Below are 21,235 nucleotides of genomic sequence, written 5' to 3' on the forward strand. Positions count from 1 at the left end.
CGTTGCAGCCCATATAAAAGCCCAATTGAGAGCATGGAGATCTCTCAGGCATCACTGCAGAGCTCTCAGATGCAGTGATGCTGGGGGCCCTGCCGCCACCTAGTGGTCACTCGGTGCCACGACAACACCACACAGCCCGCAGATAATAGGACACACCTGTTGATGTGTAATTTATGTGGCTGCCGTCTGAGTTCATGCGGCTCAGTGTCCGATCAAGACCTTTGCTTTGAAAACACAGACAGCATCAGTCCGTGACGATGAAGAAGAAGGGGCTAAGAGATCAAAGGCACATCTGGAGACAGAGTCCAGGCTGGTGTCACATGGAAAATACTGTCAAAGTCAAAGTAGTCCACATTGATTGACACATCAATCCACCTGTGCATTGAGAGACAAGCAGAAACCTCAGCTGAGATCAGGGTTTCTCTAAAATCCAGCCCCCTATGTCCTCTGGGATGAAATGTCGCACATAAGTCCGACCACGCCACCCAATCTGACAGAAGGTTACCCGGTGACCAACCTGACTTTGGTCGTCCTTCTGCTCATCCCCTGCGTGGTCATCCTGCTGCTGCTCAACTGCCTCTTCCTGGGCTACAAGTTCCTCATCCTGTCGAAGAGCAGCAGCGGCCGACAGAAGCGGGAGGACGCGGAGGAGATGCTCCTGCAGTCCGGCCTGCACAGAGTCGGGAGAGCGTCCGACTCGCCCTTTCCCCCGCTGCAGGACGGGAGGAGAGTCTACGTGTCCGCGTCGGAGCCCATCCTGCCGCACCCCGTCACCTCGTCCAGGGCCTCGTCCAGGGAGAGGGCCGGGGCGGATCACAGGATCCGGCTCCTGAGGCCGGACGGCGCCACCGGCTCGGGGTCCCTGAGGGCGCCGAGCACCATCCGGGCCACTTCCCCCGCGGCAGGTTTCAGCCCCAGACTGGATCTGGCCTCCGGATCACGGACACACAGCGTTGGCAAAGCCCGCTGGTGCAGGAGCGCACCGCTCCTACCGCAGTCCAGCGACTCGGAGGCTGAAACCAGGGTCAACCTTGTTCCGCCAAACTCTCCCATGGTGAGTGGTCAGTATCTAAAGAGAACCAGTGAAGGGCCAAAGTGACACAGGCAGGTTTACATTTCAGTCATTACCTTTTCTGCATGAATACAAATGAGCTGCAGGGCCCCTGGTAACCTCTAGTAGTTGTGATTGGTTTAAATACAAATTCAGACATCTGCACCAAGCAAATATAAACAAGCGAAACAGTGAAGGTGTTGGATTTTGCCACAGGGCCTCAAGATCATAATAAAAAAAGGAGGACCCTTCTTTAGACCCTATTCCTGTCAGTTGGGCTTTTTCAAGGGCCCCTTGAGGATGGAGATCTGGGGCCCCAGGGCAGTTATCCAGCTGAGCTACAGGTGAACACAAAATTGATTTGTGTACATTTGGTTGTCCACACATATTAGACATATCTAGACCAGTTGCTGTGAGATATAGGAATATATAATGCATTTAAATGCTTTCTACGATATATCTCATGTCTGACCATTTACACATTCATTTGTCAAAAAAATTGATTATCAGGCTGGTTACTTTATTTGCATAGGTCCCAATCGTCAATGTCCAATATTTGATACCATCAATTGATTTTCTAGTAATAATGATCCAATATCTTTAAAACTCTGAGTCTCTCTCCTCTTTGGTGCAACAGCTCAAACTGTTTTGTCAAATTAGTCCAATAAGCCTTTATGAAGCTGGGATTGTCACCATTTATATAAGTCTTCTGGTTTATTCCTAACAAATAGAAAATGACTTTACACAGGATCTAAAAACTGGACAACAAATGTTGTTGACCAACAATAGAGAATAGTCAGCAGGATGTAAACCATGTGGTCTAATTAAAATGAAGACAATATAAAATCAATTTCCAGTGAGCTCCAGCTCTTGAATTCATCTTTCTTTGTTTTTTTCCTGCTTCATTCACAGCAGGAGACAGAACACGTGGGTTATATTTATCGGAGCAGTGCCTATGAGATGCTGACCGATGTGAATCCAGCTGCTGCAGTGTACGTGTTTGACAAAGTAGACATGGAGTGCGAGTACAACAGCCGGCCCTCCGAGACGTCCTGCCTCAACACATCTGCAGTGGGTCCTGGACTCGACAGCGACTTTGGTGCAAGTGCAGGTACGTTCACCTGCACTGTAATTAATGACTCTCAGTAACTAATGCAGCGTCAAACTGGACAGAGCAAGTAGAGCAGGGGTTCGGGATGATTCCATCTTCATTGTTTGAGTAGAAGGTTTACGAGAGGCGGCACAGGATCTCCACAGGGGACACATGAGGAATCACAGGTTTTAAATGAGGAACTGTAACCGCTCTATTGAAACACCTGCTTTATCTGACTCGTGATTTGCGTTCAGGTGTCTCCCTGCGGATTTTGTCAGCAGACAGTGACGGTCTGTCCAACGGTGTGCTGAGTTCAGCCTTGGATTGGGATTATTATGACCCCTGCTACGTCAAACAGAATAATGTGCCCAAGCATAAACACCACAGGCCTGCAGTTCACACCAAACAGTACTGGGTCTGATACCATCAATGGTTTTAAAGTATGTTTTATTTAATTTTATTTAAATAATTTATTTTCATATTTCTTTGGAAAGACACATTTAATGTATTTGTATTTAGTTTGTCACTAATCACTGTTACACCAGTTCAAATTTTATTTATTTATTCATTGAACACACTGCCACTAAAGTTGATCAATTGTGAATCATGTACTATGCACCGTTACTTAAATTACCGTGAAACGTTTACTGTGCACTTTTCAGTTCAGCTACTGTTTATTATCGTCACTATTTTGTAAAACAACTGTTCGGTCACCTCCAGATTTCATTATCACTCACATGATTTATAGTCACTATTATTGTTTGATGTTTTCACTTTAATAAATACAAATTTATATTCTAATTTATCGGCCTATTTATTTTTCCTGTCTATGAAATGTTTGTTGTACAATAAGGTTTGCAGAAAGAATTTATACTACAGGACACGGAAATGAGGTTCAGCCCGTAATTCTCAGTTTATCACTGCCTCTTCTGTCAAACATGTTTTAAGTACTTGAGGATTATTTCCTGATATCACCAGAGGGAGGCGTTGTAATTTAGTTTGTGCTTTTGTGGGTTTTACACTGAATAAACTAACACAAGTAGATAACTCAGGATGCTGAGGATCTACAGCGGGGTTGTGCTGAACTGTGAGATATTTAGAGATAATATAATTCACCACTTAATGGCAGAAGGAGACGGAGTCAGAAGGAGTCATTTGTGACGTTTCAAGAAATGACACTGTTTTAAACTGGTTAATTATGCAGCTTTGGACATTAGAATCAAAATAGTGTACTGCGTCAGACGATGATCATGTAAGAAAATATAAACGAAAAGCTTATTTACAACATTCTGGCTTTTGAAAGACGTGTGAGATGTTTTCTGTGTTGGTATTTAAGTGTCCAGGAAGACACAGCAGGTAAAACAGCAGTGCATCATCTGCTTTTTAATTGTTCTGTTCAAAAGAAACAGGTCAGAGATGTAACTGTGCACTGTATCCCAGCAATGTTCAGTATCAGTGAGACTTGCAAATTGTGGCGTGAAAAAACCTAATTGTCTGTCAGTGAAGATATGTAACCCAACAACAGTCCACCAATCATTAAGAGGCGATAAAGTCAATTAGTTGGAATACTTTATTCTCTGTTAGGAGATATCTGTACATTTAAGATCAAGTGCCACTTTTTTTTTTTTTCATAGTTCAAGTTCATAGAAACCATAACTGACACAGCACTATGCAAACATGAAAACAACCAGACCATTGGAGCCTCACTTTACTCAAAGCTGGAGAGGAAACTCAGGACAACCTGCTTGAGTTTGACATTAGATGCCTCAGAGATCATGCCATCAGTCCTGCAACGAAGAAGAGATTAGTTACAAAAATGCAAAAATCACACACATGCTTCCCCTTCAAACGGTCTTTAACTTACCTAATATCTCCCAGCAGGTCTTTGTGCTGGCTCAGAACGTGCTGCAGGAACGTACTCTCGAACCTGGTGATCTTGCTTGGCTCCATTTTGTCCAGGTATCCTCTCACACCGGCATAAATGACCGTTACCTGTTCTTCAATAGCCATGGGACCTGAAAAACAAAAAAGGTAAACCGACACAGTTAAGACAACTCTAGGCTGTATACATTCTTCATCTTCAGCCCTGAAAAGAACAGCGAATACTCACAGTACTGCCCCTGTTTCAGGAGCTCTGTCAGACGAACGCCACGGCTCAGAAGCTGCTGAGTGGCAGCGTCCAAGTCAGAACCAAACTGAGCGAAGGCGGCCACCTCACGGTACTGGGCAAGCTCCAGCTTCATGGTGCCGGCCACCTGATGATGGACAGAATCAACAAGTCAGAATTAAAAGAGATTAACTGATATCAGCTGGGAGATGAGGGAGTGTGAGAGAGTCTGACCTGCTTCATGGCCTTGGTCTGGGCAGCAGACCCGACACGTGACACAGACAGGCCGACGTTGATGGCTGGGCGGATACCCTTATAGAACAGCTCAGTCTCCAAGAAGATCTGAGAGAATAAACATTGTTTAAATAACCGCTCAGGATTTTTCTTGTGATGAAGTGTGACTCACAGTACCCACCTGTCCGTCTGTGATGGAGATGACATTGGTTGGAATGTAGGCTGACACGTCGCCAGCCTGGGTCTCGATAACAGGAAGGGCTGTGAGGGAGCCGCCGCCGAAGTTGTCATTCATCTTGGCAGCTCTCTCCAGCAGACGGGAATGCAAGTAGAAGACATCTCCTGGGTAGGCCTCACGACCAGGGGGACGACGGAGCAGCAGAGACATCTGACGGTAGGCGACGGCCTGCAGGAAGATAGTACAAGGTTGAGTTTAGCTCTAACCTAAACCTTCAGAAAATTATTCCAAGCAACAGTTATGTGCTCAAAAAATCTCTCAAACAATCACCTGCTTGGACAGATCGTCATAGATGATCAGGGCGTGCTTGCCATTGTCCCTGAAGTACTCTCCCATGGAGCAGCCAGAGTAGGGAGCCAGGTACTGCAGTGGGGCGGCATCGGAAGCGGTGGCAGACACCACGATGGTGTACTCCATGGCTTTGGCATCTGTGAGCCTCTTCACCAGCTGAGCCACTGTGGATCTCTTCTGGCCGATAGCAACGTAGATGCAATACAGCTTCTTCTTCTCATCAGTTCCATCGTTGAAACGTTTCTGGTTGATGATTGTGTCGATGGCGATGGCGGTTTTGCTGCAGCACAGATTAAGAGACTAAGCATTGTGGAAACACCAAACAAACATCCATGTTATACAGGTGCTTTTTAATTGTCTGTTTTAGGGGCCCGATATTCTCAGTATAAATTATCTAACAGTTACATGGGCTTTTATTTATATCAGGGACAAAAAGAGTCAGGCCTTTATTTTGGGACAGGCTTATCATAGAGAGGCCTTTATTTCCTATTTCCCTTGTTCCCCAGTTGAAACAAACTCAAACCTTCCTCCATGTTTGCCTTTTGTCTTGACAAACCTATTATAATAGCCATTTCAAAGCACTATTTCTATTAGTGCATCAGGCCTTTAACCCTGAATGATGCTAAATTACTATGATTCACATTAAATGTCATGCAGCATTTCCTTTAAAAAGGTAGGTTCTTGATGTGGAAAGAAATAAGTATTTTATTTTTTTCAGATTGTTGCATTATTCACTATGAGCAAAGATCCTCTTACCCAGTCTGCCTGTCTCCAATGATGAGTTCACGCTGTCCACGACCGATGGGCACCAGACTGTCCACGGCTTTGATGCCGGTCTGCATGGGCTCCCTCACAGAGATACGGGGGATGATACCAGGGGCCTTCAGACCCACACGCCTACGTTCCTTAGAGCCGAGGGGGCCCTGTGAAGAAAAAAGTGAAAGACAAAGCATTTTAGTGGGATCAACACATTTCTAATATATGGCAAAAATTCCCTGTTCTTTAGAATTTAAATCAATAGTTACCTGACAAGGTGATAAACTAAAAAGTAAACTATCAACGAATCCACAAATGTGAGGATTTATAATTTGTCTTTGTTTCTCAAACTGAAATTTGAAACGTTGGTCTTTAGAAAAAAGTAATCAACGGTTGTCATCTAATTGACATTTTATAGATAAACTGCAATGGTCCTATCTATCTCATGCCAATGTGATTACTCGAAATATATGAACATAAGAAACACCGAAAGACGACCCATCTTGAAAATGAATTCTGTCGTTACCTTTCCATCAATGGCGTTTCCCAGAGCATCAACAACACGGCCCAGGAGCTCTAACCCAACAGGAACGTCTACAATAGCGCCTGTTCTCTTGACAACGTCGCCCTCCTTGATCAGTTTGTCGTTACCAAACACCACAACACCAACGTTGTCGGGCTCCAAGTTCAGAGACATGCCCTGAAGAACAGAAGAAACAACAGTTATTATCAATCTCCCCTGCATTTACATGGCTAAATTACTGATAACATGTTGGTTGTATTTGATACTCAAAATGTACCGAGTTTGATAAATAAGGGACATACTTATGTGAAGTATATTTAAACATATAGCAGTGGCCATGTACTGTTCATTTAAAATTCATGAACAAAAGAGGTTAAGCGGATATAATCAGGGGCTTTTGAATCAAATCTTTCCAAACATTGAAGCTGCTGCAGCCCATTCTGTACAGAGGTCAGTATCTAAGAATAACACCAATGTTACCTTCAGACCAGAGGAGAACTCCACCATCTCCTCAGCCTGTACATTCCTAAGACCGTACACTCTGGCAATACCATCACCGATGGACAGCACGCGACCAGTCTCTTCCAGATCAGAACTGGTGTCAGCTCCCAGTATCTTCTCCTCAAGAATGGATGAGACCTCGGCAGTGCCTATAAGGAATGTTCAGCATTAACTTTGAAAACTCCACATGATACAGATGAGTCTTACCCTTGATATTTAGAAAGCTTGATGGCTAATATATCATCAAATGAAATTATTTTTAAATAAGGTATTTAAATGATTCCTTTAAATACCTGTTTTCTGCAGCCATGGGCTGGCAGTGTGGAGACTCTTGGCGCCTACACATGCTGCAGCGACGTTTTTGGATACCTTTGTGCCAATGGAAAGTAGTAAAGGAAAAGATTTTATTAAGTCAAAATAACTTAAACATTTTAAAGCTAACTGAATCCAACTCCAACACATACAATTTATTGGGTACATCGTATTCCAAAAAAATAAATTCAACTGATGGGTCAACTAATAAATTAGGAAAAACTGATACCATTTTGTATTTTTCATTCAGGGATGAAATATGAAAAAACATTCTGTTGGTTGTTACTAAAAAAAGACAACTGTTAAAGTTGCATACATTTAAATAACTAAAGATGGCGGCCAGAACAAACACTTCTTTGCTTCATTACCTCTACCAAGGATGTTATGATTTCATCTGCATTTTATATTGGGTCAGAGAAGAACCCATTAAATTCTGGTATGGCAGACCCCCCCCCCTCCCACTTTCTTTAACATTGCAGGATAGGACGTTTTTGACAGACATTTTTGTGAATTTCTTAAAAATAATAATAGAGATATTGATGAAAAACAACTTGATGAGACTTACAACATCAGTACAAGAAATTTGGAGCAGCTTGATTGAATTGAAGGAGACTGGTGGGCCTTGGAGAGGACATGCACTCTATTGAGTAACATTCTAGTTTATAAAATATTAAACAAGATCAACATTTGAAATTAGGTATATACATATATACACACATTTTGTTATTACTTTTCAATAATTCATTACTTCGAACCTTCAGAACAGTGATACGCATAGATTGAGTAGAGGTGAGCAGTTTCCAAATACATTTAATTGTAGATTACTTGTAGAAAATAAAACCTAAATTAGCTACCGGTGTCTATAAAACATACTTAAAGTTAAATATGTAGTTGCCAAGACTTAGCCTGTGAAACGCATTAGCAGGGAAAGCTGGCATCTGATCTGAGCTCAACCTGACCTTCACTACTGCACTTCAGCCGCGTCATACTCACTGACAATGTCTTACACGTCCAATACAAGGACAGGACATTCATTTCACCGTCTAGTTTCCATTAATGGTGCACTTCGCTGTCTGTAAGGAGGGTTGTTGTTGCTGCTGCCCGTCATCTACTAACTTGAACACTGGGCTGAAGGGCCCGGTGCCCTCCGGTGCAAAGACACCGCACCGCCATGACGTTAAATGGAGATAAATCCGACATTTTTCTGGATGCAGTCAACACAAATGAAAGCATAAAGAAGTTAGAGGTGCTTACAAATCCAGCCCGTCGAGGTAAAGCGCGGGCGAGAGCCGCTGCGACGCGAACTGACAACATGTCTGAGTCCTGAAGTCTGAGCTGCCCCCGGAGCAGAGAGAGAAGGATGGCGGACACGGAAGTAGATCTGAAGAAAGGTCACAGTGACCCGGAAGCACTTCTAAAAATAAAATTATCTTATTTTTCATTTTTAATATAATATAAATGAATATGTTTGGGCTATTGCACTTTAATTCAAAATATGATATTAAAAGGCTATGAAAAGAAGTGATGATTTTTCCCCCCGATACTTTTTGACATTTTATTTAAAATTGATTGTGAAATTTAGCTGTTGATGGCAGCCCGAAAAATAATAAATAGTTTGTTGACATGTTAAGTTGAAATAGAAGGCAGTGGCTGAAATTAACCCGTCAGTTATAAGTCCCTTAATAACCTCAAAATCACATGTATTCTGTTTTATACCCACAAGGAATGATAGTGATCGTTAACTGAATTAATAAACATAATTATTTCGAATCGAATCAATTCATTTCTTCCAAAATTACCTATGGGTCAGAGCATTCTCTTTTATAAACCATCAGTGTTGTTACATTTGTATCTTGTCATTTAACATCAACAAAACAAATCAGATCTGTTCTGATTACTGATCTCTTACCCAGATCTATCTCTGATTCATAAAACCCCTTCAAATGTGTTATATTGGTAGTCTTTATAAATTAATGGAGATATTTCTGATATATACCGTACATCCGGTGCCAAAATCAAACCACCATGCATTGAAGTAAACCCTTCAACATAAGTCTGCTTGTATTCAGCAGTAATTTCTGGGATAGTATTTTGTTTTCTGATCCATGATCAAAATGTACCACAGCATTGAAATGACCATCCCTGTGGATTTTGAGTTTTCTCTAAACTGGTGCTGCAGTATTTTCTCACTCTGTGGTATTATTCTCTGACCGCAGGGGGCGCTCGGCCCCGAGCAGCAGGCCGGAAGTGGCGCATGTATCTTTGTGAACGGCCGATGGAGACATTTTAAAATAAACACACAGCTAGCCGCCAACGGCTAACAGGGCTCGCAAAGCTGCGAGCGCACTGCGCCAAAACACCTTCAAATTCTCCCAAGTTCCCCCGAAGTGAAGCGCATTTTGCCCGGGGGCGTTTATCCAGCGAAAATCCAAGAGGCCACAAATTACCGAAGATGTGGAAAAGTCTGACGCGGGGAGAAGAAGATTAGAAGTAACGCCGCGGTAAGTTTCAACTAGCGCAGCCGATGTCAAATGCTAAGTTGCTCGGATAACGTTAGCCGCTGACATTACCCTGCCTGTTACACCTCGGGCTGGATAGATACCGCTTCCATTTATAGGACCCGGCAAGGCAGCTGTCCCGCAACCCGAATATTTTTCCATGACTTGTCTTCTCCTCGCCAAGTTTAAGGTTATGGCCGAGGTTAGCTTCACTACGCAGCTAAAAGTAGTAGAACAGAGCCCGTGTTAGCCTCAGCTAGCCGCAGACACAAGTAACTAAAGTCATTCATCTAGGCACAAATATGCCTCTCAGTGTCCACACACTTAGTCTAATGTGACTGCGGAGGTTTAACAGATATTAGTGAAAACATTTTCTAACTGAGTGAGACGTAAAATAGATAGAAATTTAAAGTAAGAGTAACATCTAGTCTTCATATTGGCTAATGTCAATGTTCCCCAGCTACATCGATAAATGGGAATTTCTGGCCAGATTATTACCTCATATTTAAAGTGAGTATTTGTTGGTTCTGCTTAGGAAAAGTCAACAGTTTTGCAACATGTCAACTTGGTACAAAATGTACAAATACGGTGAAAGTCAGTGGTTATGTACGATTTTGAATGGCGAAGAAACCCGGTGCACTGATGCCAACATAGTTGAATTGGAGATCTTATCATTTAGATCCAAATATTAATTTCTGTGGCCTTCTATTGTTATGATGATGAGAATATGAACATGTTTGAGTTAATAATTTTAACAATGTATTAGTAAATACTGCCCTCTAAATATAGCAAAGATTAGACATTGAAAGCAATGGTCAAGATCTTATATTTGACCTTTAGTTCACAGCGGTCTATCCCACACATGTTTGAAGTAGTCATTCAAATGCAGACAGCCAAGGTGACAGTCCAGTTTGACTAACAATTCTTTACTGAAAGTTTGACTTGTAATACAATATGCAGTAAGTTATGCTCCATTTCCTGACATGCATCAAGTTGCACTGATTTTCACTGTGAATTATTTTTTTCTTCCAGCAGGTGAGCTCCTATCCAGGCACATTGGTCCATGTTTGTTGGACCTTTGGGCTCTGGGCTCAACTAGGATGAAGATGGCTGATTCAGAGAAGGCAGAGGAATTTGTGGATGCTGACTGCCCCTCAGAGTGCCTTGATGAAGCACAATCAGCCACGGCTTCTGTTCAGGGAGACCAGGACGAACATCTGAAAACGGAGACCACCACCAGTACAAGCTCACCACCAGGGGAAAAAGAGGGAGACAGCCCCTTGACTACAGAGGGTGAGCAGAGTCTCCTCTCCATGCCATGCCTGATGAAAGAGCTCCGCAGAGACTCCCCGGAGTCCCAGAACGCCTCTACAGAAAGCGACAAACCCGTTTCCAATCATATCTATGAGAGTGACTCCTCAAACCCCTGCATGCTCTCCCCCTCATCGAGCGGACACCTCGCTGACTCAGATACACTCTCCTCAGGGGATGATGGTGCTGCTCCTCCTGCAGGCGAAGAGGAAGAGGGCAACATGGAAGCTGTAAATGATTCTGGGCAGGCAGGAAGAAAGCAAGCATCTGCCACGGCGGCGGGGGGGAGGAAGTCTCGGCGGTCACGTTCCGAGAGCGAGATGCCTCCCAATGCCATGGCCGCAAAGAAGAATCGTTGCCACCCCAATGTGGTGGTAGCAGCAGCAGGAGGACATGAAAAACAAACCAACGGCAAGCTGGGGAAAGTGAAAGGTCATCGGAGCCAGAAACACAAAGAGCGCATGCGTTTGCTAAGGCAAAAACGAGAGGCGGCAGCACGGAAGAAGTATAACCTGCTGCAGGACAGCAGTACGAGTGACAGCGAGCTCACGTGTGACTCCAGCACCAGCACCTCTGACGATGAGGATGATGACACTTCAGGAGGTAGCAAGACAATCAAGACAGATATTCCAGGTAACATCCAGTGTTCACAACACACAGTAATTATCACAGTATCATTGTCTAGAATAGCAGTAGCAGCAGTCACTTAGATATCGTGTAAAACACTCTCACATGGTAATGAAAAGACACACAGACTAACCCTGTATAACAATCACAGATCATTTGCCATCACAGTCAAATACAGACCTTAACAAAAAAATTCAGGCACCCCAAAACAAACTATTGACTAGTCACATATAGTTCATACTTCATGATATCAGATCAGTATTAGCACTGCTTTGTCTGTTTGTTTTATTGTCTTTTTTGTTATTTTCTCACTCATCATCTGTCTTCATTCACCCTAGAAGGGCCCATGCCCAGTCACTTGTAGTAGTACAACATGTGTTTAGTTTGGAACTTTGTCTTGTCGTTGGCATGCTTTGGTAAACTAGTGGTCATTTTTCAACTCCATAGAATAATAAATACAGAGCTGTGTTACTCGAATCTGTATTGTGGGTTTTGCGATTCAACAAGTGAGCCATTTTTATCCGCAGCCTTTGCTGTCACTAGACGTTGGTGAATGATCTCACTGTGTTGGTCGGTGTTGCAAGACTCTGCAGCGACGGTTCGGAGTCTATTTGCTATAGAAATGTAACCTCATACCTGAAAGTTTAGACATCAGCCATTTTAATAGCATGTGTATAGACCATTAAAAAAGATTTTAATAATTTTATCTGTTAAGGGAGGTACAGTGAATGTCTGTGTCACCTCAAGGCTGCTTGGCATTTAGTATTATTATGCTTCTCCCTCTCTCTCTGCCTGTGGCTTTAAACTATTCCTCAGGTCTGTCGTACACTCCGCTCTCCCTTCACAGGAGGCGACAAAGCTTTTTGTAAACAGGTGGCTTTCTTTTGAGTTCCACAGCACCTTTTTAGAATTCGTATAGCCCTTGTGTCAGCGACTGTAACATATTAATGCATATACAGCTTTTAGAGTAAATGGTTGTTCTGCAAACTGAACTCAGTCACAGAAGTGTGTAATAGGATTAGACGCTGACAGTATTGTCTGCCTGCACATCAGTCCTGTGTTTGTTCCCTCAGTTAATCTAATGTTTCCTGACACTTGTGGACGTGAGTTCTCTGTAAGTAACTACTGCTTGGTTAATGTTTGCTGCTCTTGTTGAAGAAGTCACTATGCATACTTCAAGCTGATCTTTTCCTGTGTTCCTTAGAACATAACCTGTTGGGTTGGTTCAAGTTGTCAGCTTTTCTGTTCCTTTAAATTCAGGATTGAAGTGTTTGTTAGTGGTTTGTTTAATGAATTATTATTTAGGTCACTAGTTTTTGACATAAGTGTCTTTGTAATTAATTTATCTTAAGTGGGTGTGTTTGCCTCAAAGTCTCATCAGTTAACACACTTTCCAAACCGCAGTCCCTGAAAATGTCGCCTGAGACATCCAGTTCCTTACTGTAGGGATCCGTTGTACATAAAACGTTTTCAACCATTTTTACATCCCGCACACAGATTTGAGTGCTACAACTGCATGATGTAGTCCATCAGCATGAAAGAGTCGATCTGCACGTAACCAAAAACAAACTGTCATTTTCTCTTTTTAATACAAAAGTCCACCTCCGAAGCATGAAAGTGCTACTGTATTTTCTTATGGCTTGGCCTCAATGTCTTTAAAGCTGGCTTCAGACGTGCATCGGAGAGATCCAGAGTCGGCGCCCAGATTCATGGGCTGCTGGACAGCAGCTCGTGGGACAGGAACGGCATCGGCAGCGTGCTGGAGGAGGCCATGACGCGCTTTGCCGTGATGCAGCGCCAGACCGAGGAGCGCTTCCGCATCTGGATGGAAAAGCTTGCACACCTCGACTCGGACAACGACTCGTCCAAACGCTCAAGTGACGCCCACGAGGGGCCGCAGCATCACTCCCAGGGGGCACGCCCGTCCCCTCCCAGTTCCTTTTTGCCATCGTCTGAGTCTGCAGAGACTATGGCCGCCTACATGTTGGCGCGAGACAACAGTCTCCCCCCCACCCCTATAAACAACAACATCATACCTGACGTGGTCACTCAGAATGGAAATCTAGGTGTTCCAGACCCAGGTCTCTTGAATATTTAGATTTCACTTCTTCACTCTTTGCAGTTTCACACTACGATCTTACCAAGTGTAGAATTAGTTTATACAGAAAGCATGGCAATGGGTAAATGATGCAAGGTCACCGAACAACAGATACATGATCATCAGCGGCTGGAGCTGCTTATTTGAAGCTGACTGTGCAGACCTGAGGCCCGAGTGTGTCTGCTGGCACTGAATCACTGTGAGATTTGACTTTCATTCAAACCTTCAACTCACCTGTTTGATTTCTGCAGCATCTGTGACATGGACACGGGGCATATCTCGATGAACTGTCGAGTCAGGGCTCTTACTGTATTGCTTATTGTATAGCTTGTTTGATTTTAGTTAAAAAGCTGTACACACATAAACACACACAGTAGCTGAATACGTCATCCATACAGGACTGTGCATTACAGCACCGGGGCGGCCATCATGACAGTGCAAGTTAGGGTGCTGCTGCTTAATAGCATGTGCCTTGTCATTCTGAACTTGTGCTGGGAAAGATAGATTAAGCGTCATAGTACAATTTCTTTAGAAATCAGGTTCAGCACCCTACATTAGCATTGTTTTTCCTGAATTATGTAAGCACTTTGCTTATAAATGTTTCAGGAATTTAAAAATCTAATGACAACCTTTACTTTGGTGGCATAGCTTTATTAACATCAAAACATTTACACATAGATATGCCTATAAATATAAATGCAATATACTTACCCACACAATTTCTTGCTTTCTAAGATTATGTAATTAGATTAGATGTGTTTACATTTTTTTATATTTGCCTTTCTGTTACATTTGCTGCTATCGCTGCCTGTGTGCAGTAACAGGAAACTAGTGAGGGAGGAATGATTCCCAGCTATTTTTAGTAGCCTGTGTGTAGTTTATGGGCATCAGACAAGGCATGGGTTCCTTTTGTTGAAGCTGTTAGCTGCAATGACAAGAGCCTCAAGTTTTCACGCATTATATTTGCCCAGTTAATTTTTTGTTTTAATTTGCACTGGTCTGCCAGCTTGGCCTGTGTCTCTACAAGGCAACTCGTGTTCCACAGCTCGACTGTAAACTAAAAGCCCAGGCATCAAACTTACAGATACACGGCAGTAGTACAGCTGCAGTGTGGTGCATGGCAATGTTTACTGGTTTTACTAAAAAAAAAAAAGAAGATCTGGGTGATTAAGTGGCCTTCTCCGGTTCGGATCCTGTGGTCTTTGAGGCGGAGTTACTCCTTCTCAACCGTCTTCTCAAACTACTTTCACTGACGACCATAGCGTTCTTAACACCGCTAACACTATCGAAGCATCACAGACATTGATGGACTCTTTGGCCTAATCATATTTATAGTTAGGATGTTACAGTGTTTTTCTGTATGTGTGTATATGTAGCCCTATGACTGTCAATTTTACAGACCCTACAGCATCGTTTCCCCACCTGTTTGCATGTGACTATATTAGTATACAGAATGTGCAAGGCCAAATTAGTTTTCGTCAGCAGCATGTGTGCAACTTTGCTTATGCTGATAAACGGTTACTGACAGAACATTTTTATCTACTTAGTTGTTTTCTCTTGGCCGAATGGTTTTGTTTCAAATGGTGTGGATATTGGTGTTTTTTGTTTCATACTTTTGCCATTTTGCGTTTAAATGGATCCAACAACTGCCGTCTTGCATTTATTCAAACTGAAATAACCTTTAAATCAACGCGGTAAAGAGAGCCTCGTGCATACAATCACAAGCTGTGTGCATTATAAACAACACTAAGGACAGTCCATTGTTTACCAAAGAGACTATCCTGGTTTACATTAGTCCTTTTTCTATCCTTAATACATGACCTTTTACCATGTGCTCGGTTTCTCTGGTAACCCTGCTACCAATCAGCTATTCATAGGCAGCGTTCTCATAGCCTCTCTCTCACACACACACACACACACACACGAGTCTGGGTAGCTGTGTGTGTGTGTCTCCCAGGGACTCCTATGACAGGGTAGAACAAAGATTTGTGTTCCCCCCCCTCTTCCACAGTTCTTCTCTATTCTGTTCTTCGGCTTTTGTTATCCCACAACATGTCTCTCACCGAGTAAGATTTATGTTGAAGTGTTTTGTAATGACTGTATTCTGGTGTTGTTTCATGTGAATGGCTGTTCCTTTTAAAAGCAATAAATGGAGAGAAAAGACTGTGCAGCTGCAAAGGGGTTGTTGATGCACCTCAAACACATCCATTCTTATAAAAGCCTCATTCATATGGCTTGACGAAATTATCATAGATGTAATTGTTTGTGGTTTGCAGCCAATTGAGTGCTGTTATCTTTCTACTGGTTTACCTTAGCATCTGGTTAAACAGGCTGTTTTCTTGTTTATAAACACATCCGATGCTGCAGTTAGCAGGACTATGGACGTATAGTGTCCGATCCAGATTCCCACCATTCCCGGGGACGATTTGAATAATGAAGTGTTCTCTTTGTTTCCCGCAGACGGGCCTCCAGTAGTGGGTCACTATGATATTTCAGACACTGATTCTAACCAGGAGAGTATGAGTGTGGAGACAGTCCGGCCCACGGTGATAAAGCATGAGCTAAAAACACACAGAGGCCAGGATATGGCAGCTTACTCTGGGTGTGTAAGAGCTCTGAGCTCAATCTCAGGTCAGTTACAAACCCAGTATATCTCAACTGATCCTTTCCACTCCTCTCAGTGAAGACAGGACTTTTAGAGGCATGCGTGTCACGCAGAAGTGGGGAACCTTTCTTAATAATGTCAACAAGACGTCATTGAACGGGCCACTCTGCATCCCACACTGATGGCTTGCATTTGGGGGCTATTAAAAGACAAAAAGAATTGACCTTTTAATGACTGACTAGCTGGCATTTTCGAAACAAGAATGTAATGTCCACAATTTTCTGTTTTGTCAGTCACTCCATGCTATCCGGTCAGCGTCTCAAAACACAAGTGTCAGATTCATCCTTGTCTGTCAAAGCAGCTGCAGTCTTCATGTGTCAGCAGGGCCTGAAGCTCCCTACTGCTGCCAACCCTCCTCACAATGTGTGACTGTTCCTCTTTGTTTGTTTCAGGCCACGTGGAGGCAGAGCTGTCGCACAAGAGTTCTCAACACAAGAGCCAGATTAACATTGCTTCCTCTGACAGTGAGGTGGAAATAGTCGGCGTACAAGAGAAACCAAGGTAAAGACTTAAAGGGGGGGAAAGTAGTGTTTTAATTAATTTTGTAATTTTATAGGCTGAGTATTGAATATATATATGACTGATATATGAACAGAGTATTAGGGCCACTTACAAGGGGACATCTTAAGATTTTGAGAACAAAGTGAAATATTGCAGGGGAATATGAGAAGATCAAACTGTCGCCTGCATGAAAATTATAATTTATTCTTGTAATATTATGACATATGGCCCTAATACTCAGTTGTAGAAAATCCAATATTTCCCTGCCAGTTTATAAAAATAATTCATTTTTATCACTCAGATGCGCCCACCCGTGTGGAGGTGTGATCAAGAGTCTGTCCTCCTGGAAGGAGAGTTCAGTGGAGCAGTTAAACAGCACAAATCAACCCCAGCTCTGGACTACTGTTTCCCCTCAGCCTAACTGGGTGTCCCCTCCTGAAGTGGTGGACCTCACGCTCGACGAGGACACCGGACACAAATACCTTCTTTAGACGACTTGTACACTGAAGACTCCTTGTTTCTTCCTCTCACTCCCGATCCTCACCCGTCTCACCTCGCCTCCATGTTACGGCTGAAATCCTTCCCAGAGTTGCAGCCTCGCCTGTAACCGCTTGTGAACTCTATCAGCTCCAGAGCACTGTTTGTTTGTTTTTTAACTTACTGTTGAACAATCATGTGTATCAAAGCCATTCTGCTGACGTAATTCCCCGGCCCTGGCTTGTCATCTATGAAATTAGTTGTAATAAAATGGCACAGCACTTTCAGTGCAGGTGGAAACATACGTTAAGAGTGATATATTTGTTAACGATAGCAATATCCTCCCTTCATTTGATACCTCATTTACCCCATTATAACGGATGTAGGTAGTCATTTTGTGTTGTGTGCTTGCAGGCTGTACAGAGGAAACTTCAACTTGCTGCTTGAAAGCGGGTCAGTATCACAATGTTGCCGTTGACCCGTTTCCCAACAGACGCTTGAACGGCATATTTTTCAGACTGGATTCTGCATTTTTATCTGCAGTCACCTGCGGTCAAGACAAAATGGCAGCTTGTACACTTTCTGTTGTACAGTTTTGTTTTCAAAAGTCTCACCACTGGTTTCATATTTAGATCTGCATTGATGTCTTTGCTTTATTATACAGTGTCCAGCATCACACAGCCTGTACTCTGATCTGTCCAGTAGTGTTTAGGTTTTGCTTTGTGTTGAAGAAGTGGTTGAACATTTTGGGAAATAGTTATTTCCATTCATTTTCTTGCCAAGAATTAAATGAGTAAAAAATATATCTTTTTGTTAAATATACAGCTACAGCCACTAGCTGGTTAGCTTAGCTTAAGACTGGAAACAAAGGGAACAGCTCGGCTGCGTCCGACGGTAGCAACCATCACAGGTTCACGGGTCTATGCTAAGCTAAGATAACTAGCTGCTAGCTGTTGCTTCGTTTTTAATAGACAGGGCAGTGATGAAGATTTTTTCATCTAGTGTGAACTCGCCACCAAAAAGCAAACAAGTACATTACTCAATGTTTCTTGCTTCAAATTCACAGCTTTTATTTGCATTACTGTTAGAGTTCACTTTTCCTTCTTCGTGATAACAAATCAAACCACTGGTCACACTCACATTTGTCACAGACACACTACAAGGTAGGACTCATTTCCACTGCAGCAGTACAATATGTGGCGATGGTGTGTGTTTGGCAATAGAACGTCTGTATCCTCTGTTTCGAGATAGATTTCACGTTGGACACCACGTCTCTGCTGCAGAGCGACGTTTAGTTCTCAGTGAATGTATGACTCTGCAGGGCTGACTGGATGCACTTCACTGTTTGCATGCCCACTCTGAGTGAATGCAAACACCTTTAAACCTCTGGGGACCCCTTTATAACAACTGAGGAAAATGTATCTTCCATTGAATACTGCAAAGCAAGATGGCCTGAATGCCTTGAAATGTGCACTATTTTCTTTTTAGAATGGTATAAAGCTTATTCTTTTACCTAATATAAAGCAGTGGATTTTTTTGCTATCTCAACAATAAATATTTTAATAATAGATGTGAATATAGCACACGTATAAAAAAAAACACAGTAGAGGTGGTGTTGAGTTTGTGCCCACGTGTGTTGGGCGTTTATAGAAGAGACATTTTAGTGTATGAACTGTTCTTACCCTGATGCTCAGGGCCTGCTTGCTCTCTTTTCCCTGTGGTCTTATTTTTCTCTTCATGCAGTACTGCAGCCATGCTGGTAAATTAGTATTTTAAAAAAATCAAAAATCCAACTTCATACACTGTTTTAACACTTGAGATTTGTTCTATTCTTTCTTATAAGTGATGCTTGAGAACTATAGTCATTATTTTAATGTCCGCTGGTCACAGAAAAGGGAAAATCCTAATTCTAAGGAACTAAACCAAAGTCTAAATGGAATATGTTTTCACTTTGTCAGTTTGCCAATTTGAAAATTGCCTCTAGTTTATTCAGTTTAAATTTAGTTTGTTATTTTAACTTGGAAGTCGGTGCAATTTGTTCAAGATACAGTTTGATATTTTGTTCCATTGGCCAGTTGCTTTGTTTTTCCACTATATGCAGCTACTACTGTAGTGTTGATTATTTTACAGACCACTTCTGCTTGCAAAACCCATGTTGCTCTTGTTCCTTATAGGATTATTATGAGATGTTAGTGAGACGTTGCTCATGTCTTTAGAGGTTTGGTATAGAAAATAAAGGGCAGTGATGCTCATCTGTGGTTGCACATTGCATGTTTGGTCACATATTTTAACCTCAAGTCTGATATTACCCTCATTACCAGTAATTTAGCCTCGCTCTTCTGTTGTTTTTTGTTTTGTTTTACTCTCAGTATTTTAAATTAACAAAAAAGGGGTGTTTATTTTGTTGCTTCAGCAGGTCCTTGACTTCCTTGAAATTATGTCTGTAGAACAAAAAGAAACTATTTTAAAACTAAATAAATAGAGCATTATTTAATGACTTTCGTGTACAGTTGTTTTGTTTGTTTCTAAGCTTTGGAGATGAAGCTCATTATGTCGTCTTTGCTCATGTGCCTGTTTGGATGTCAAATGTCAGGCGTCCAGCTTAGAGAAGGAAAATGTAGCTGAGAGGATTTTTCTGATAAATGAATTGTTAGACCTGTCAAAGCTCGTCTAATTGGGACTGAATTGACATTTTTGACATGTTTAAACACAACTCTAGCAAACAAAACACTTAAATTCTATTTTCTATTATGATAATGACAGTCTATTAAGTGTTTGGTACGAGACGAGTGTTTTTGTCTGTACGAGTGAGAATGATTTCCATCATAGGTTCAATACTTAATCAGATATCTCATTGTGTTCTCTTATGCTGCGGCTAAACAGTCTAGACTGTGAGACTCTCTGTTAACAATGCAACTTCACCCTCACCCGCCAAAGTTGCATGTCGGGTCAGAGGTCACACCGCGACACCTGCCGCTAGAGGGACATATGGAGTTCACATGAGGAGGACAATGAGGGAGTGGAGCAATGCAGCCTGCGGGGCCCGTCTCCTAAAAACCCAAAGAAGCCCTTCAGCCTACTCCTTTCACCCCCGGGGGCAGGACATCAGCTGTATGCAAATTCTTTTTTACAGGGCAGCGGTGGCCTCACAGAGCAGTGAATGTGCCAGTTCACTCTCAAAAGGCAGAAATGAGCATCCTTCCTCCTGCAGATGTCTCTCAGTGTGCAGGTTTACACTCAGTGTGCTGTTCTGTGAAGGTTTATTCAGAGAATGGCTGCTCCAACCACCACCAGAGGGCAAAATATATATATATATATATATGGAACTACTTTATTTAACAGTGAGCACAACATGAAATGTTACTTTCAGGCTCTGATCAGTATAATATAAATTCAAGAGCTGATTTATATCTAAACTATGGTCACAGTATATGCTTTAACTTCTGATGTGCCAGGATGAGCTTATTTTCCCTTTCATGTCTTTTCTGTTTCCTTGTTTTTTCTTTTTCTTAGCTTTTCTCATTTTAGCTTTTCTTTTTAGCTTTTATTTGCTCTTTTCTTTATATTTCCTTTTTCCTTTTTTCTTTCCATTAATTTTCTTTAACTTTTCTTTCTTTATTTATTTTTCATTTCTTTGTCATGTTGTTTTGCAAATTGGACATCTTTTGGCACTTTATATCAAACAAAATAAGATATTTAACATTTTTGAAAAGATTCCTTCTTACTACTTTTTGACATGTTGCATTGGAATAGAAGGCAGTGGGAGAAATACATTTTTCAATAATATCTACCACTGCAGTACTTACTGTTCACTGCTTTATAGTATAAATGAAGAAAAAAATGATGGTTGGACAGAATTAAAGATCAGATGCCTGTCATTTGGGGATAAAGGGAACTGATTGCAGTAGTTTGACCTGTGCTGATAGTTAACTATTATGAAAGGCTCTTTGTG

General features: G+C 42.1%; 3 protein-coding genes across 7 annotated transcripts; 2 read left to right on the top strand and 1 right to left on the bottom strand.

Moving 5' to 3' along the window:
- The first annotated feature begins 60 nt into the window (after positions 1-60).
- On the top strand, positions 61-2,945 carry hwa (huluwa). 2 transcript variants are annotated; one of them, XM_035184229.2, is made up of 3 exons: positions 61-1,054; positions 1,964-2,162; positions 2,399-2,945. In XM_035184229.2, exons 1-3 carry the CDS (start codon positions 458-460, stop codon positions 2,563-2,565), a joined length of 963 nt encoding a protein of 320 aa, XP_035040120.2. In that variant the 5' UTR covers positions 61-457; the 3' UTR covers positions 2,566-2,945. The 2 variants fall into 2 exon arrangements, with proteins under 2 accessions (XP_035040120.2, XP_035040121.2); XM_035184230.2 differs by having other exon boundaries at positions 1,967-2,162.
- A 751-nt stretch (positions 2,946-3,696) lies between these two features.
- On the bottom strand, positions 3,697-8,488 carry atp5fa1 (ATP synthase F1 subunit alpha). The gene is made up of 11 exons (XM_035184218.2): positions 8,361-8,488; positions 7,088-7,163; positions 6,774-6,943; positions 6,297-6,470; positions 5,771-5,937; positions 4,994-5,294; positions 4,667-4,891; positions 4,486-4,593; positions 4,255-4,399; positions 4,009-4,159; positions 3,697-3,931 (listed from the first exon to the last, which is right to left on the bottom strand). Exons 1-11 carry the CDS (start codon positions 8,418-8,420, stop codon positions 3,853-3,855), a joined length of 1,656 nt encoding a protein of 551 aa, XP_035040109.1. The 5' UTR covers positions 8,421-8,488; the 3' UTR covers positions 3,697-3,852.
- Positions 8,489-9,371: 883 nt separating this feature from the next.
- Positions 9,372-19,781, top strand: c18h18orf25 (chromosome 18 C18orf25 homolog). 4 transcript variants are annotated; one of them, XM_035184366.2, is made up of 5 exons: positions 9,372-9,607; positions 10,640-11,548; positions 16,101-16,271; positions 16,698-16,806; positions 17,108-19,781. In XM_035184366.2, the coding sequence occupies exons 2-5, from the start codon at positions 10,705-10,707 to the stop codon at positions 17,295-17,297; spliced, it is 1,314 nt and encodes a 437-aa protein (XP_035040257.1). In that variant the 5' UTR covers positions 9,372-9,607; positions 10,640-10,704; the 3' UTR covers positions 17,298-19,781. The 4 variants fall into 4 exon arrangements, with proteins under 4 accessions (XP_035040257.1, XP_035040258.1, XP_035040256.1 ...); XM_035184365.2 differs by having other exon boundaries at positions 9,373-9,607; positions 10,637-11,548; XM_035184368.2 differs by lacking the exon at positions 16,101-16,271 and having other exon boundaries at positions 9,374-9,607; positions 10,637-11,548.
- The last annotated feature ends 1,454 nt before the right edge of the window (positions 19,782-21,235 follow it).

The sequence above is a fragment of the Hippoglossus stenolepis genome, chromosome 18 (assembly GCF_022539355.2).
Source record: "Hippoglossus stenolepis isolate QCI-W04-F060 chromosome 18, HSTE1.2, whole genome shotgun sequence".
Lineage (NCBI taxonomy): Eukaryota > Metazoa > Chordata > Actinopteri > Pleuronectiformes > Pleuronectidae > Hippoglossus > Hippoglossus stenolepis.